Here is a 19,621-nt window from a genome sequence, read left to right on the forward strand (position 1 = left end):
ACCAAAACATATAAACAAGGTATGTTAGCGAGTTGTAAATGGTTACAAATGTTAGCGGTTTTCCCCGTGTGGTGCGATAGGGACTAATCCATACTTATTGCCCGGTAGCCAACCTAATTCTCCCAAACAAGATTAACAATCTACAAAATTTATCTACCATGAGTGAATTTACATTTTTAAATTACTCAAAAAACCTGCCACCCGTGTTAAAGAATTTAATTATTAACAAGTAAATTACAGTGATAATATTACAGGCCATGCAGATTTAAAGTAAAAAAATCACAAATTTCTCTTAATAGTGCATGTGATTCAAGATATAATTGTTTACATTCCAAACTTATGTATTTCCATATGATTTGCGGTACAATATTATTATAAGACTTTTTCTTCAATGTTATAAGATTTTGTTATTCAACATTATTACAATTGTTGTACAGAATTATCAGACTTTTTGTTCAGCGCTTATTAGAAGTAAGTAGGAGTAACCATCTTAAACTTAAATTTAACCTACACAATCCTTAAAATTTTAACCATCAAACTCTTTCATTTAATTTTATATTCAAAATTCAATAATTCAGTTTTAGTGTTCTATAATATTCAAGCAACTTTTACATTGAGAGGATTTGAGGGATTAGCAGAGATATGTTTTAAACTGGGTAATGAGTATGCTTGATAGAGTATATGATAAGTTAGTTTGTAGCTATTAGTATGTCCACTGATTAAAAAAAATAGTTACTTTATAAATAAAGAAATCCAAATGTAAACAATATAAAACAACAAGCTAAGCTCTGATTCTTAAAAAAGATTTCAGACCAAATGAATGGAATTTTTAGTTTTAAAATTATTTTCTCAGCTACGTCCAGTTACTAGAATTTGCGAAAATACATTTCAAGGCCCAATAACTCTAGCATATAACCGAGATTGTAATAATACACAAAAATAGTGTATGTCTAAACAGTTATTTATTGAAATCCAGGTACAATTTATTTCATAGCACAAATCAGAATCAAAAGTGAAGCATTAAACATGCCTCATTTCTTTTCCAATGTAGAATCAGCTGATATTTGTTCTTGGAAAGCCTCGACGTGCAATGTCATTTCGTAGAAGTTGTACTTGGCGTGGATTCTCCTGGAAGCCAGTTTGAGGACTTCGTTGTGATCGACTCCTGGACCTGTTTTTCCCCAAACACAAACAATGTAGTACAACGATCACACTACCTACAGTGTAAGGTCGATTGTACAGCTCACTTATAAAAAAGACAGAAAAAATAGCAAAGAGCTTAAGAAAAATATGTCCAACAAGGTATATAACAATGAATAAAACCCCAAATACGTTTGAAAATACATTAGAGAATAGAAAAAACCAAGAAATTTCCGGAATGTATTCAAAACTGCAATAAATCAAGGAAATTATAACAGTTCTTTTCAGTTGACATAATTTGAGACAAGACTGTTAAAATCAGCTAAACAAATGATGTAGTTGTTAACCTAAAGTTCTAGGGCAAGTATGCCATTTAATTAGTACCTAGTTTGTTTTCATCTCCTGATGATGACCCATTTTTAACAGCCTTATTTCACACTCAATGAATTCATTTCACCTTTAAATAAATACCAGGAATTATTACTACTTACGATGGTTGATGTAAATGTACGTGTTAGCAATCCGAAGTTTAAAATCATATCTTAACTTACGACAATCGATAGGTTGAGTTTAAATAGGTCCAAGACTTATCGAAATCGTATACGTTTAATAGCTTAATAACTCCACTAAAGATAACTAAATCAACTTTAATCACCATAACTTTTGCGCCAAGTAGTTGAACGAGTAGTTCAAATTAGTTTTGAATTCTCATTTGAAATGAGATAGCAAAAATCAAACAATTATTGCATAGCTGATGCAATTTCAATTAATGGATTTATAAGACGCTGTACCATTTTAATCATATTTCCCATATATGTTTTGTAACTGATTAATTTATAATTCTACAATATGCATTTTAAGCAGTACTTTATCATCCATTAAGTGTTTATTGGATTATTTTGATTACAGTTTCCAGGAACAATCGTTAACAAGCAAAATTAATGTAATGAATGAGATTAAGATAAAGTTTGAAAAATATTACAAATATAATGTTGACGAATGCGGCAAAAATGTTAAATATATCTAAGCTTAAAAAGCTCTAGGATTTATCCTAGAGATTTATCCTAGAAAAATAACATTGTTTTAACAATGTTATTTTTCTCAAAATAGTTTATATACTGTAAAATATCCTATTTTAAGCCTGATTTATCCTCTATTTAACTGAATTGAACGCAATCTTGGTGGCTTCCACGGTCAAAGTACGGTCGGTTGTTGCGACCAGGGTAATCTCTCTTGGTCTCTAAGAAATTGCCCTGCTGTTGACTTTGCGAAGGTTATGGTTATGTTCATTCAAATAACGAAGGCGCTCGGGAATTGGGCCTACCTACAGCCAATGAAGACAAACCTCATTCATTGGTCGCAGATAGGCCACCTCTCTGACCGCCTTTGTAATTTGAACAAACTATAGTGGCAGACTTTTGGATGCTTGCAGCGATGCATCTACGCAAACACTGAGTTGAACACAAACGTGTACGGGACAAAAAAGGAGTCTTTCCTCTAAATAGGAAGGCCTAACTAATGTTCTTGTTTATACTCACGGATCGTAAGATGAGCAGACAGTGCGATCTTGTCCAGGCTGTGAGCCCAAAGCTTCAAGTCCTGGACTTGTTGAACCCCATCAATGGTCAGGAATGTTTTCAGAACGTCGTTGAAGTAAACTCCTTTAGGCATTCCTATGAACAAATTTCATCATCGTATAACTAGTTAGTTCTCTGTCAATTGCATTTTGTATGAAATAAATTTCAATTCTTTTAATGGAAAGCGGGTAAACCTCTCCAATTTTTGTGGATGTGCTGGGAATCGAACTTGTCCCTTCCACATTGAAGTCCGAGACCACTAGGCCTAGTAACAGAGAAGTACGGTACAGAGGTATCTTACTTATGAGACGACCGTGTGCTTTCAGTTTTAGTACGGTGTTTTGTGTGGAAAATAAACTTGTGACGACCAAGGAAGAGCCGGAACGGCAAGTGATGTGCGAAAATTCCTATTGCGCAGGGTACAGGGTCTTCCTCTACCGAGCGTTGTGGTACATGAAGACAAAGGGGAGTTGTTGGACTTTAATCTAGACACCAGTGACTAGTGCTAGGCACCACTTAAGTGTACCATTGAATTTTGCCTCTGTACCTTATTTCCATGTAGCCTGGAGATGAACTTAAAATCATATGGACAATAGTAACACACCCTGATAATGAGGAAGAAGGAACACACCCTCACATTTTCTATACTGGTTTAGGCTTGAGAAAGGATTTACTGTATTGATTTAAATTAATTTCGCGATTTAACTTGAGAATACAACTTTTTCAAAATAAAAATTCAAATAATCTCAACCATTCCTAAACATTCAACATTATTTAAAATTACGGGTCAACTCAGTCAGACTACTCCACAATAATAAATGTGTCATTAATTTATTACTTGCTCAAACAACAGGTTAATCCATAGCCTCCTCTAATACATTTCCGTGGCGTTGGTGAGTGGCAACCACGCTCCGGCCGGCCTGTTGCCATGACAAAAACAGTAATAACAAACGTATGAACGTTATAAACCAGTACGACAGCTGTTCCGATTTGCCAGGACAGCGGTATTGCCAATAGTTTCACCGCGGCCTTGTATTAAAGGAGGCTATGGTTCTTCATTTTTGTTTTAGAATCCTCAGGCTTACCCTCGATGAGAACGTTGACAACATCTCTCAAAACAGCCAGAGTAATTACCAGCACCATAGCGGAAAACACCAAGGTACCGATGGGATCTACTATGTGCCATTCGGGCTGAAAAATAATCAAACTGTTAGAAAACAATACATGAGAGGAAACAGAAGAAGAGCAGCTAAGTAGATTATACACCTGTAATCGTCTCAGATATCAATATTGGGCTTCATAAGAATTACTACACCATTAAATCAAAGCATGATTTATGATGCAGCATAAATTGAAGTTGGAATCAGGTAGTCTTGTCTCTATGGGAGTTGAATTGATACCTGATTATTCTATTTGCATATTTATGTAATAACATACAAGTGCCTATTAAGTACCTATTAAGAATGCATTGAGTTGGGAACTATACGCTTGGATCAAATTTACCTATGATTTTATTGTAGATTGAATCAAGTAACATTATGTTTCATCGTATTTAAAATTATTTAAAATTATTATTTAAAATAGTGAGATTATAATACAGGGTGGTTATAAGTTATTGTTACACTTTTTAAAATCTATAAATGAAAAACAACCCTATTACAATCTATATACAATCTAGTATCATGGAATGAGAATTAATTGAAAGGGGAGATTCTAAAGTTTTGTTTGACACCCCTTTGGTAAACACAGCTGCAAAATTAGCCTCTACAGACATTTTTAGAATTTAACAACGATTTTTAAATTAATCCCTATTTTTATTTAAAGTTGATGGCACGTTTGAGTAAATAACGGCTGTCTCTATGGCATAAAAAAACACCATATTTTTTTCCACATTCATTTGGATTTTTTACTTACATTTTGAGAAAGCAATTCGTTTTATACCAAAACACTGAATAAAAACAGAACACAAACTTAAAAGAAATCTTATATCATAGCCATGTCAAAGGAGATATGTTCACATTTTATGTTGATATTTTGTTACACAACGATGACGAGTACCTTGATAAAAAACCCTAAGCTGAACAAGAAGTCTATTAAAAACACACAGCAATGCAGAATTTAAACTTAGAAGAAAGATTTCTTGATAGCTATGCTCTTGGAGATATATTCCAAATTTGGAGTTTTACAGGATTATATTCATACAACACTCGATCACAAGTACCTTCATAGAACATCCCGAACTGAAGAAGAACTAGATTAAAGATACTCTCATAGAAACACAGAGCTTCAACTTAAAAAAAATCTTATTTGATAGTGATCTTTTAAGAGGTTGATAGGTTACTCACACAGCAGTCAATGAAGAGCGCCGTGATAAACACCCCCAAACTGAAGAGGAAGTCACAGACGATGTGGAGGAAGGCCGCTCGGACGTTGACGTTTACGATGGGAGCCTCCGCGGGGTCGTGGACTCCGTGACAGCTACGGACGTGACAGTTGTTGTGGAGAACCATCCCCATCCTGGAACAACGATCAACTACTAAAGTTAACCCATTTTAACCCCCCTAACCCTCTACACTGAAGTTTAACCTTCTACAGCTCACTCCTCTAGACTACGCTTTGACCATCTAAAATTCAACCCTATGCACTTCTAACTTTAGCATTATGGGAACGCCAGGTAAATACATGTTCATGGGCACTCCCATATTGCTAAGAGTATACGTTAAACACTCTAAAGATGACTCCTCCAGGCTACCCTATCTAGATTTAAGTTTAGACTTCTAAACAAAAGCTCAACCCTTTAGGCTAACTTTAAACTGTAAACTAAAGTACACACCCCTTCAGTTTAAGGTTTAACCCTCTAAGGATAGTTTAAACAGACCCTGTTTAACCCTGTAGGGTAAAGTTCAACTCTTACCGTCTAGAGTAATGTGGAACCTTTTGGTCTAATGCTAAACTCTGCTGTTGAGTTAAACGCTCTAGGTTGAAGATTAACCCTCTGGAATGAAGTTTAGATTAACGTACAGTCCTCAAGACTAAAATTCATGTCTGTAGACTAAAGGTAAATGGTTTATTATACCCTCTTGAAAGAAGTTAAACTCCATAGATCAAAGTTAAACTTCCTACACAAAAGTTTAATACTTCAGATTAAAGCTCATTCCACTTTGCAACAGATATTTTCAATTAAATGTTATACTATCTGTTTCGCAAAAGTGACAACAAACTCTGTTAATTCTCAAGCTATCTCAGTAATAAGGATTTTCATACACTGCATTTCAGTTAATACACCGATGGACTTTTTTTGATTATAATTTTATACCTATAAGCTAACGGATGAATAACTGATTTAGGATTGCTACAGAAATTACATTCTCTCAGTGGTAAGATTATTTAAGATAACTACTTTTAATATTCCAAAATTCTAAGGAAATCTTGGTACTAAGAAAATCGTTTGATGGTGAATAAAATATTCAACATAATTTTATTGAGGATGTTTAAGGAAGTTTAAGATGATTGTCTTACCTGCATAGGTATTTGTGTAAGTCGTATTTGACCAAGCAACACCTATTGTAAATAAATTGTGTTAGTAGGGACCTACTTCATGCAGTGGGAGCTTTAGTTATTCACCCAAAGCAAGGTTTTAGTAAAAATACATTTTTTAAGTAGAAGGATAACATCTGTATTCCACTTAATAGCGATGGCTTTAACGATTCTGAATATAATCTGGGTTAAATAATAATTATAGATTTTGTTGTTAAGAAATGGTTATAGATTAAAAACACAATAACTCTAAAATACCTTATTTTAAAATCATGAATCATTTAGGATTGCAGGAAAGCAATGTTAGCTATGTAACACTTCACCAATTTTCCAAAAGGTTTTTTTTAATACAGAGCTAGTTCAATAGATGCTTAACTTCTTTGGTGTTATAAGAACAATTTGCTATGTACGTTTTATTATAATTGTGAAATGTGTTTACGCAAGTAGAATTTATAAGGGACCGTTCTAAACCTAAGTTTTGCTAATCTCTAAATCCAACTGTTTTGATGACATCATTAATTCAAAGAACAATGACAGATGTTATCTTGTCCGAATCGTACCTGCTTAGGATCGGTCTAGTGTCCTTCAAATTTGAAGACGACCTCTCCTCTACCCAGACAACATTTATGGTGAAAATACCATTGCCCTCAATGAGTTGGGGAAAACTCCTTATCTCTATTTTGTAGAAACAGTTAGGATCAAGCCTTACACTATAGCTCCAACGCGGAATGCCTTGGTAGCAAAATTATATATACGCAAAAGTTAGTTTGGGAACAAGGTTTAGTCTCTGGATCAAGATTTTATACAAAAAAGGTTAAATAGTTGTACTGTCAATTATCTAGTTTTTGTTTAGCGATCAAGGTTTCTAAACTAAAAATAAACCTAGAGTAACGAAGCGTGCTTAATCATCACTTCTGGCGGCTACACTATGTGTCCACATGTCAGAATTTCAATTTGGCCAAATTGAAAAAATCTTGTTCTTGCTAATTTGTGATGACTCTTCATAGCTCCAAGTATGAAGAGGATCTTTCAAACTACTTCGTCAGCTTGAGAATGAACCTTAATGTTTGACATCCTCGTCGCTAGCAAACAATGGACCAACAGTACTACAGGTATTTAGCCTTGTTTAACTGAATGCCTTGATGAGCTAGTGGACACCATGGTACAGTGGTGAAAATCTCTTAAAATAGTGGGAAATTTCTTTACTTACACTAAGTTAGCTACAACACCGAACGCCGAGGTGGCCAACATCATATCAACGTCGATTTCGAACTTCTCCTTCACCAGCCGCTGGTAGGCGACGTACATGACGATGCTGGTGAGGACCCACGTGACCAGCACGGAGGCTAGAGCTACCACGGCCTCCACCTGGTACCAGGTGAAGCCTGAGGCCGAATTAGGCCGACGGCCTGACACCCGGATAGCGAACAAGGACACCATCATAGTAGAGAAGACGGTTAGCAACTGGGCGGCGTCGGCCGCAATAACCAAACTGTTGGAGAAGTAACCTCCTGCAAGAATGGAAGACTTGTTAGTATGCAAATAACATTGAATCGGCAATAGGATATTCTCCAGAAAAGGGTTGCTACCATGGCCTTCTCCAAAGGCCGCGGCGAGACAATAGTTATTTGTGCAACTAGTGAGCAAAGGGAGCAATTGACTCACTCGAGAGAAATAGGCGAGTGAGGAATGGTTTCTCGAGTGAGGCAATTGCACTTTGCACTCGAGTTGCACATTATATTTTTCCTACAGTTACCATAAAACAAATAAATTGGTAAAGAAACGTAACATATTTTTACACAGAAGTGATCTTTTAATATGACATTTAATGTGAAGTAACAAATACAACAATACAACAGCTGACCAGCTGATTTACAGCCAGTGCTGCCAACGTATTTCGCACGCATACGACCTTGTTTGCATGTTACGCGCTCACTATTTCGTGCCTTCACGTTGCAAATCTGGAGTGAGACAAAGTAATTAGAGTGAGACAATGTTAACATTGTCTCACTGATGAGCGAATTGGCCACTTTGATTTCTCAATTCAGTGAGAGAACATGTACATTGTTAGGTAACTGTAGGAAAAAGTTGCAACGCCGCAGTACTGGCCTACTGAAACAGCTGTTGCAATTATTAATAATGGTTTATCCGTAGGCTACAATGTTTTTATTTACATGTTTGTTATTTCAATAGGTCGGCCGGTGCGACGTTGCCACACCAATTTGTATTTTAAGAGGCTATGTTACTACTAGTAAAATTTGTCCTATGTAAATTAAGGTGATGTATTTGTGAAATAGTCATGTCTATACATGTAATAAACCTAATTGAATCGTTTTACTTACATTTTGTAAGGTAACGAACCTAACCTAACCTTTGACTCATCACATCAATCATGTAAAACTGTAGTAACGTGTGTTATCTAACCATTACTTCTTCTATCAGTCTTTCCTAAAACACGAATCCTTGATACATTTGAACATTTGAATGGCTTAAAAAATGCAGGTGATTCAAACTTATTATATAGCCTAAATAATTAAAGTAAAATGCCAAACTGGGAGGGCAAAAACATTGTTTTCTCCTTGCATTGATACATTTTCTTGGTCCCATCTTATACTATGTTGGACTATGGATTTCATGATGTGAATTCCGTTGTTGGAACTTTGCTTTGAAAAATCAATGTAATAAAATACACAACATATTCTTTACTCATACTTCATTTCACCTTACTAAAGCACAATAACCATCACAACATGTATTTGAATCTACTAGAAATCTTTACAATCTTTACAAAATAATGTATTTTGGATGAATAAATTTATTTTAAACTTTGAATTAATTTCTATTAACTTACCTGTTGTGTAAAACACTATTCTAACTAGTATTATACAAAACACAACTCATCGTATTCTGTAAGCTGCACTCAAACCTACCTGAGATGTTTAAAGTCATAACCTGTTCATTACCTGCAAACTCCAGTGCTATAAAGATCAAACAGATGATGCTGGCTGAGATCAGCCTGTTCCTTACTTCTTTGTTTTTTCTCTCCCCTTCCTTTTCTCTCCCACAATATTCATCTTGTACTGAAAACCAATTACAGAACTTAAAACCTCAATATTTCCCATGCTTAATTTTACAAGGCATATTAGCATCTTTTATATAATAATGTTTAAAAGTATCTTTACAAAATTGAGGGTCCAAACTTGAAATTTGTTTTCCCTAAATGTATATTTTGGTTTAATAAGGCAAGTTAGGCATGTTTTAAACTATTAGGTATATAAGGTATACAACAAGAGTTATGCATTAACACATTGTATTTGTATAGGCCGTACGTTACATTGCATAATATAACAATTAAAGAAAAAACAAACATCGTATCATTTGTTTATGTCAAATGTGTTTTCGTGAGTTTAACTCCAGCATTTTAAATATACATACTTTTATGATTTTTGTGTCATTGAATTCATTCTAACATCATATTAAATATAACCGAAGTACATTATACCACCCAAACTTGACGATTGCCAAGCTCATTTAATAGAAATATTAATTTTATAATGTAATTTGTTTTTATTAGATTTCTTACTGCAGCTAATATAGTTAGTTTCATGTCTAGTATTCTTAAAACAATCAACAATGATTAGGGTAATACTATGTAGCCTGATATTCACAGAGGTTGATAATCAAACAGTTCGTTAGAGGCTATATGTGAGCATTCTGTGCTATCATTGACTTTTGGCTACTGAAGTGTATATCCAATCTATATAACTTAATTTTCAATAACTTTAGTGTTGAATATGACATAAAAGATTAAAATACGTTATTGTTTATAGTAAGTTGTACTAGTATGATAGGCTTGGTTATTCGACAACGTTGGTTTATTTAGACGGTATATCTACCCTATCCAAAAAACAATAGTAAAACTAAATAGGCTTGTTTCTACTTGTTCCATGGTTACCTATAGTAATGGACTCGGCCAACCCCTCTTTAGTTCTTGCGTACTCCCCGATGGGCTGATCCCTTCCGTTGAACACTATCTTGTGCACGCCCAGGTCTCGAGGCTGTTTCTCAGGAACCCCAAGGACTACGGGAAGCTTCTCGAAGTTCGTCGTCACCGGAGGAGCGTTCTCTTCGTCACTCATTTTGCTGTGGTTGCCTTACTGAAATTGGCTGGAACAGATGGTTGATTTGTGAGATGTTATTGTATTTTTTTAAATGGGCATGTTGTAACTACTGAACTGGAGATACAACTAGTGACGTTGGCCACCATTTGTATTAGGGGATAAAGAATATTATTGTACCATGATTGTACTTAGTAAACTTGAATAAAGATATTGTGGGATTGTACTTACATAAAGCCATGAGCCAATGAGTTGGTTACCCTAGTTGGTACCAACCTAACAAAATTACAACGTCTCTAGTAGAGTTGCCGAGTCTGTTGGCTCCAGTTGTATTTCTAGCTCAGTGCAAATACTCAACATTAGTCACTTTATTGAAGGCGTTTGCAAAATGTTCTGGGGTTTCGTTTTTATGATGGTCAATTAACAATAGGAGATTTCTTTCAAATATTTGTTCCTATAGTGACCTTTTTTAAAATCATCGGACAGCTATGTACAGTTACGAATAATCAAAAAGGTTGTGACTCAACGTTAAGATCGAACCATAAACATGCTGTTGTTGGCGAACACGATAAATACCAAATTGGCTACTGAGACAGGTTTTAGACAGGTTTTAGCATATCAGAATGTTATCCCTCAACTCGAAAGGGACTGCTTATCTATGTACAGATAAAAAAAAACATTAGTTTTATTCATTCTGAAAGGTATTGACAATATGATAAATTACAAATTGAACCTTGGATCTGATATTAAAATAAAATACCAAGAGCTGTAAAATTCACTCTTTCTTTTATTATAATTAGTTCAATAACTACCTTTTTTAACGTATGATCGATGAATGTTTTAATTTTATTTCAAGTAACTCACTCGTTGCACTTTGGTTGTCACACTTAAATTGGCCAGACCTAGATGGCATTGTATGATATCTCGATGCTACACCTTACCTATTGTACAAAAATTGTTTGATTGGATAAGAAAACAAATGTGAAGTTTGGATACAATTCTTATACTTTTTGATATTAACTCTGAATAAACCATTGATCATTACAGGATATAAAGCTTATTCCTTATCAAAAAAACTGGCTTATTAATTCATTGTTTAAACCAAATATTTCAGACTCTTCAGTAAAAACCTCTTTAATTAAGAGATATCTGACCAAATATTCAAAAACTAATAATTTACACCTTCACGTTATATAAAAAATAGAAAAATCGTGCCTCATGCTATTTTAGTATAGAAATAAAAGCTGAATAATTCGAAAAAAAGTCAAACACAGAAATACGGCATCAATCTACGAACTAATAAGATGCAGTTCCTTAATTACAATTAAAATAATTTATAATCAAAATAACATTTAAATGTATTTAACCCTTAATTTGGCAAACGAATCTTTTTTTGAAAACTACTTTTTTCTTAGAATAGTTCAATCAAAAGGGTCCAAAGGAACTTCAAAAAAATAATTTTAAAATTCCTATAAGTATTTTTCACAATTTTTTCATGTGTGCCATTTTTGGCACTTTGCCAAAGATGCGGAGATTTCTCTAGGAATCTCATGTTGAATTAAATACAACGATTTTATCTGTATAGCACTTAAAAATTAACTTTAGGGTTTGAATAAGTCGACATTATCACATATTGGATATCAACATTGTATAGCTATAATTATATGTAAGATATAAAAAAATCAATTTCTCCACAAAAGTTATCAAACCAATATAAAATGGTATAAACGTCATATTATAAAAAATGAACTAAAATGTATACACATGTAAAACCTCTACATAACTATGTGATTACAATAGAAAATACATTATCCTATAATTTATTGATATTTCATTAGTCATGCCCATCAGCAAAATTGTTTGAAATTTCATTAGAGTATATCCATCAAGAAACGTCATCTACTTTTGGTGAAACCCCACAAAACAATTGCTATTTTCTTTCAGTTACAGCCTCGCATTGCACTTTGAACACACTATCGACGATTTTTTTTTTGCAAAATCTTCATCGACCTCTTGATGTATACGAAGACAGGGTAGTCTCCATAACACCATCAAAGCGTACATCTTCAACATACATCAGAGCAGCTGGTGTGAGAAGAAGTAAATCCTTGTCTTTTAGAACTTGTCTTTTATTCCTTTCTTTGGTTAGCGATTCAAAAATCCCATAACTAAATTTTTTTGTTACATATTGTCTTGCTTGTTTTCAGTTTAATTATTTTCAACGTGGCAGCAATGCGTTATTCCACGATATGTCGATACGGTGAGCAAATATTTGTAAGTACCAAAGTCTTTATCGTAATGCACAATCAACTTTCATATAAGAAGATTCACTTTCCGGAAAACAATTTTTGGTAGATAGTTGTTGCCATGGATGGTCGGGATTTTTGTAAAGCCAAAGTCTTTTCTAAACAGCCTAGTGAAAAATATTTCCTCGCAAAAACATTTTTATTTTACAATTTGTGGAAATAAGAGACATACATTTACAAATATAAATACCTTTCACTGTTTTATATATATTATATAATCAGTGTGCTACTTTAGGCGTGCACAATAAACTGAAAAAAATAACTGCATCTTTGGTAATGTGTCATTTTTGGCACGCCCAAAAATTTTCATTGTTCCCTGGTTCTTTGGCAATGTGCCATTTTTGTCACACTCAAATTGTTTGGTTTATAAAAAAATCAATATTCATATTTAAGCTAATTACTGACCTGGGTTATGTTTTCTCATATTTAATCTGAGCAAATCACTTAGATATATAAATAAACAGCCTAAAATATTGAAATAAGAAGTAATTTACTAACCTTCTACACTAAGCCTCCATACTTCCTTTTCTATATGTTGGTCTAAAGTGATAGTAATTTCCAAAACATCCACTATAGTGCACTAAACCATAATAGCAATAGGCAAAGAACCTTTGGACGCCGTTTGTTGGATTTATTAAAAAGTTAACAGGCGAACGTGACATTTTTTTTGAATCGTCATGTGCCAATAATGGCACGCTGTCAAATTAAGGGTTATGGTCCTTAAAAACTGATTTGTTATTTCTCGCCTTTCTGGTTAAATAAAAGACTAATGGCTCATCATACATAGTTTTCTCAAATGAATAACTTGGTTAACTAAATTAGCTGTATTCATGCAGTAACAGCTTACACAAAGTTTGTGTCATAAATATGCTGTTTTAATTACAAGAAGCTAAGAGTAATGAAGAAATCTAATAACAACGGAAGCGCCACGATGATGGAATAGTAAAATGTGGTAGGCGGGAGTTTTATCATGTAACACTCTCGTTGTAGCCGTGGCGATTCTATAAACAGCTGATTTTAAAATAATCAATTTATTTGAAAATAAGTCAAACAATACGCCGATTATAATATTTGCTTATTGTTAGTTGTGGTAGGTGAGAGTTTTGTCGGTAAGAGACGGATAAAAAACAATCGTAGACTTATTTCAAACATCTGTCCATACAAAGTTTCTATTTCTCATCCATAGTGTTGGATTGTTTTACAGCAAAAAAATTGATTAAATATCTAGTAGCTCTCAACCAAACGCAGACATAAAAAATATTAAATTATATAGGCCTACTTATAAATTTACTTTGAGAAAAAGAAAATTAGAATCCACATGTTTTTATTATGTATGGAATTTTGCCCATCATAGGACTACAATGCGAAATATTTTTTCTGACATATACTTTAATATTATCCTCTACAATACTTACTTCAAAGTTTAAAGATGATGCTGCATTCTCCAAAGGCACAAAAATCCAAATCCGTTTTTCACCACAGCAATATGAACGCAAAACTCTGACCTCATTCACTCACGGAGAGTGTATAATATCAGGTACAACTCTGTTATCAATAAAGTTTTATTGTTGTTCTGTCTTCGTTATCAGTTCACAGTGAAGGTCAAAGCCTAGAGAAAAGTCTCACAGACCCGGTACGATCGTCAGAAATATGCGGTGGGAATGTGTTGTTATTACAGAGTGGGCATACATTTGTGTTAAGTAAAGAAACAAAGAAGGTGAGTTCATTTTGTGTTCTGAGATACGTTAACTTAAACGAAGGTAACTGCCACTATTGACATATCACTTGATGTGCTTGATACCTTTAAAATCTGAAAACAGGTTGTTTTGTGTTGTGTAAACCATCTAATATTTTCAAAATCCACCATTGTATGAGAATAAAATTAATTTGTTGATAAAGTTTACCTGTTACATCGTCCAAGAATTTGTAAATAAAATCAGCTCGAAAAATATTGATGTAGCCTTAATAATATGTATATATAAAACTGTATTATTAGTTAGTATTGTATAAGACTTCTGTAAATAGTTCTTAAGTATATGTAAGCCAACCTTTATTGAATGATGGCCTAGCCAATACAACTTTTAAAGTTATTATATTGTCAACTCTGAATCAATAAATGAGTTAATTTGATTTAGTTAATAATCACAGGTAAAAGAATCTAACAATTCACACATGAACTGGCCTGTTTTTAAACATGATATAATTAAAATCTGTCAGTCCACACGTAGAGATACAAAATATTTATTTTTTGCTACCAAATCTGAGGTAATCATATTATTCTAGGTATTTTTGAAGCGAATTATCAAGTTACATCAAAATCTTGTGAATATCTGTATACACACAGCGTGTTTTTGTGTGTACACTCTTGAAACTATATACAAATTTCAGTGTTCAAAATAGTTTTGCAACATACATAAAATACTTTAGGATATTTTACTCTTACGATCTAATTAACCCTTGAAATCAGGCCAAAACGTTTTCATCTAAATGTAGAAATGTTTGAAACCTCCATTGTACTCCCGCAAGAGTGGTACTTGAATGTATCCTGAAAGGAATATATAAATATCAACGGAACTGGCAGTAAAAGAACCGAAGAGCGTTTCTGTGTTTGGGAAACATCGAAACAGTGGCATTTCAAAGCTCAGTCCCACGGCCGTTTGTATAAAGTTGGGCGTCTTTTTTGACGCTACATCTTGACAAAACCCATCTGAACGGTTTTTAGGTTGTCGAATCATAAAAAAAAATTATGTATGTTTTTGATTGAAAACGTTCTAGTAGTGCCAGTTAAATAAAGTAATTGTATATGTTTTGAAGGTTTTATAAATAATCACGGTTCAGTAAAAGTGATCCTGAGTGAATTAGTGAATTACAGATTATTTTGTTTTACGAAATGGTGCTTATTACCTAAATCTAATCTGGGAAATAAATCGTATTGATGTGAAATTGTTATGAGTTAACATATTATAACTATATCATTCGAAGTACATACATATTTATATAATTTAACCTTAATAATAAAGTATTAATAATATTATTAAGTAACCATAATAATACTGTATTCGTAAAATAAGTAATATAAACTATCTAATAACAAATTATCAGCTTCAACTCAATTTTATGGGAAAACACGTTGTTGAGCTACAGTAAGGAAGGGAAACACTCAAAATGATATAATTTACATCCAAACACGTTATGATTTAAACATGGTTCAGGAAATCTTGCAATCTTGCAAGCAATTCAGATTTTTTATAACAAACAAAAATTACAAAAATTGTCCGAACCTTGAAAATAAAAAAAGTTTTACAATATAGCAAGATTACAAGATAAGATATTTTAAAAAAAATATGGTATTTTGTAAGGGCATATTTTGTAATTGCGGATTTTTCAAAGTCGTCAAACTTTTTTAGGGTGTTTATCAATTAAATACTATAGAAACTAACCCATAAAAATTAATATTTATGTACCAGCGTAATTTAACTTATATTAATATACTAATAAGTCATAAATGTATTTTTTCGTGCCACCTAACATAATTGCAAAACTACTTAATTAATTAATACTTACGGTCTATGTGTTTTTGGTGAAGAAAGCTAAAAATCCTCAAATTACAAAAAAATGTCATAATGTAATAAACAATAATAACACTAGTTAAGCGATGAATGTAATTATAGAGCAAAGCAAACAAATGTGCTCAGCCACTTTGAACCATTAGTTTCGATTAAGCATACATCTATTAACTACAATTAGTTTATAAATACATTTAGTCCTGTCGACCCAACAGTAACCAACCAAATTGTTTATTTTTGATTATTTATCATCAGTATTATCTTCTAAAGAGATTATCACACGATACAATTCAATGTAATGGACCTGAAACGAAAGAGTGATGTTTTACATAGTTAGTTTTATACAGACAAAATAATAAATTTTGTTTGTAACAAAACATTTAAATCTTCGGTTGACACTACATTTACTAATATCAATGAATACCATAATAACTGATACTAAACGGATATATTTTGATAAAAAAAAACTACAAAATAAAACAGAAATAGGCTTAGTTGAAAATTACATTGTTTGTTACTAAACCATTCAAAGAAAACATGATAAAATATGCCTCTTAAATATTATTACCCATTTGTAAAATAATACAACGTTTTTTTTTTATTTAATACCAACGCATTTTATGGTGTTCGGATAGTAAATGAAAATCGAAGACTTTTTTATTCTTGAGTAATTTTTGATACAGAGAGATAATAAAGTTTTAATTTAGTCTCTCTAAACAGCTGTTATTGAACATTTACATTTCCAGCTGTTTACTAGCATTGTTGTAATAATAAATAATAATACCTAACCTGTACATATACTAACCTGTGCAACTTCCAGTCTGAGAATATTTGTCGTTCACCGTACCATTTATTTACAATTTCTTGTGGTTTTTAAGTTGTCTAGTTTTTTTAATTGTTTTTCTTTTTAATAATAACAGCTGGCAAGAGAGGCTAAATTATTTCTCTGTAGCTCGAAACCAGTTGAGTATGTAAAAATTTACTCACGAATAAAAAAGTCTTAGATTTTCATTTACTTACCGAAAACACCATAACATACAGCTTATTCCATAAGGATATTGGAAAATGGCGGCCATTTACAACTTTTAAACCTCTTTTAAGACAAGGGAATGTTCCCCTTTTAAGATGTTGTTACTGTAAGATGTATCGTGTACAAGATCCTAATGGTGGAACAGTTAAAAAACACCCTGTATAGTGAATTTATGGTTAAAATTGGGACGTTAAAATTTAGAATTAGAATTAAATCAGGCTATAATAAACGACCATTCCAACTTATCTTAACAAAAACACCTGCGCAAAAGTTTAAGAATCTGACTATCCATAGATATGAATGTCAAACAAGAACGATCCAATCAACTTACAAACATTCGTGTCATGTTTCCGGCACACAAACGTTAGCACACATTGACAACATTATGGGTTAAGTACACAACGTCTTGTTACTAACAATGATGTAGGCAATTTCTATTTGTGTATTCGGGCAAGATTTTCCTACCACCATAATTAACTTATAATAGCACACCGATTAACTTTTTATATGAAGTGTGAATTAGGTTGTTTTTGCTTTTGTAATGTTACGTTATTTGCTTACCAACTTATTTCTTTGATGTTAACTAACTTACCTGATCCGTGCCTGTGGTTGCTGTAGAAACGACCACTGTATAATCTAGATCGTGAACGAGCTATTTTGCGTACTGTTTACAGGTATGGCAATGTGGTCATTTCCATGCAGTAGTAGGAACAAAATTGTACTCTTATTTTTACGTCAACTCTCTTTTTTCATAAATATTCTTGTATTAAGAGTAAACTAAAATTCCAATTTAATATCAGATCAGAGCACTGTTGATGAGCATTATTTAATTATGGTTATCAGCTATAATTGGAATTACATTAGCTTATTAATGCGTTAATGCAGCTCTGTGTTTTGCAAACAATGTAAATTAGTTATTAATTAATTGAATTGACGATATTGGCTGTAACTTCAGATGGACATACGTTACGCAAAAAATGTTTTTGTAGAGGAGGGGTTTAAATATTAATACTGTAATATGGTATTAAATTATGCATGAGGATATATTATGGAAATACCTAGTTTTATAATTTACCTAACTGCACTATCTTGGTTGGAAATGAACAGGATGTTGATTTTATTTTGATCCCCAACAATGATTATTCTTGTACATTAGTAGACTATTTATAAATAAAATTGCATACCTTGACTGTGTAGGAACTAAACAGGTGCATTCAGGGTGTTTAAAGAAATTGTATTCATGTACAATAATAATTTGACATGTTTTTGTAACTAATACCCTAAGTGGGTAATTTTGTATGTGATGTAACCAATACTAAGATATAAGTTAAAAACATCTCATAATTATTTTACGTACTTCGACAGTAGATAAAAGAAACATATAACTTAACTTTAATTATCATATGCTGTTGACGCATAACATAGCGTATTAGCTTAATCCAATTTAAGTTAACAATACGTCACAGTTTTTAAAAGTGAAACACATTAGTTTTCTTTCGGTAAATGTATTCAATGTGATGTCGTACTCTTAACATTGGTAAATTTAACCATTCCACTGAAAGCTCTTTAAAAGAATCTGGTAGAAAATCGTAAAAACCCGTTCACGAATATTTCCTAGTAGTTTTGTCGAAAAGTAGGTTGGCTAGGACGTCGACTATAGTGGAACCCCGACATTATCCAAACGACCAAAGGGCGTAAGTGCTGATATGTCTTTGCCGATGTTTCCCAAACACAGAAACCCACTTCAGCACTTTAACAGCAGACCGATTCATATAGTATCCTCCCATAGACCCCCATCCATACTGTAACTTCCATGAAATTCAGTTTGCTCGTCTTGCACTTATGTGCTACGGGGGTTTTGAGGGAAATGTCACTGGGTTTTAGAAGAATATTTTCTTTCTTACCTTTGCTGTGGTCTTGTGGTAAGGTGTTATTTTCATGTTGCTATGGCTTATCTCCACGATTTCCAAACAGTCTGTTTTGTATAAAATACTAGAATATATTCAAAGATGTCATCACATAAGAAGGATTCACGTGATTTATTCAAATAAAAATTTATTATAATTAACTTTAACGCATCTTATATAAATTATTTTGCTAAACACTCTCTCAAAGAAATTTATATATGACAACCTTGCATTTTCTCATACGAAGCATCACATCATCGAAAGCAAATCTATTCAGCTTAAAAAGCAAGGTGGCGAAACGTCTGGGCCACTTGAACAACTAGGAAATTACAAAAAAATAATTACTTAACCAATTAATATTTATCAAAGATTCTATAAATAATGCAAAAGGATTCTCTGAACTTATATTATACTCTACTATTTTTTAACTGATAAATTTA

General features: G+C 32.9%; 2 protein-coding genes across 2 annotated transcripts; both read right to left on the minus strand.

Annotated features, from left to right (window-relative positions):
• Positions 1 to 940: 940 nt before the first annotated feature.
• On the minus strand, positions 941 to 3,902 carry LOC128988377 (proton-coupled zinc antiporter SLC30A2-like). The gene is made up of 3 exons (XM_054409621.1): positions 3,803 to 3,902; positions 2,679 to 2,813; positions 941 to 1,171 (listed from the first exon to the last, which is right to left on the minus strand). The coding sequence occupies exons 1-3, from the start codon at positions 3,858 to 3,860 to the stop codon at positions 1,032 to 1,034; spliced, it is 333 nt and encodes a 110-aa protein (XP_054265596.1). The 5' UTR covers positions 3,861 to 3,902; the 3' UTR covers positions 941 to 1,031.
• Positions 3,903 to 5,038: 1,136 nt separating this feature from the next.
• On the minus strand, positions 5,039 to 14,204 carry LOC128989123 (proton-coupled zinc antiporter SLC30A2-like). Its single transcript, XM_054410988.1, has 5 exons — positions 14,094 to 14,204; positions 10,210 to 10,421; positions 9,218 to 9,334; positions 7,465 to 7,765; positions 5,039 to 5,234 (listed from the first exon to the last, which is right to left on the minus strand). Exons 2-5 carry the CDS (start codon positions 10,391 to 10,393, stop codon positions 5,039 to 5,041), a joined length of 798 nt encoding a protein of 265 aa, XP_054266963.1. The 5' UTR covers positions 10,394 to 10,421; positions 14,094 to 14,204.
• Between the last annotated feature and the right edge of the window lie 5,417 nt (positions 14,205 to 19,621).

This window comes from Macrosteles quadrilineatus, unplaced genomic scaffold (assembly GCF_028750875.1).
Source record: "Macrosteles quadrilineatus isolate MER2022 unplaced genomic scaffold, UCM_ALF_1.0 Scaffold_3__2_contigs__length_128488019, whole genome shotgun sequence".
Classification (NCBI taxonomy): domain Eukaryota; kingdom Metazoa; phylum Arthropoda; class Insecta; order Hemiptera; family Cicadellidae; genus Macrosteles; species Macrosteles quadrilineatus.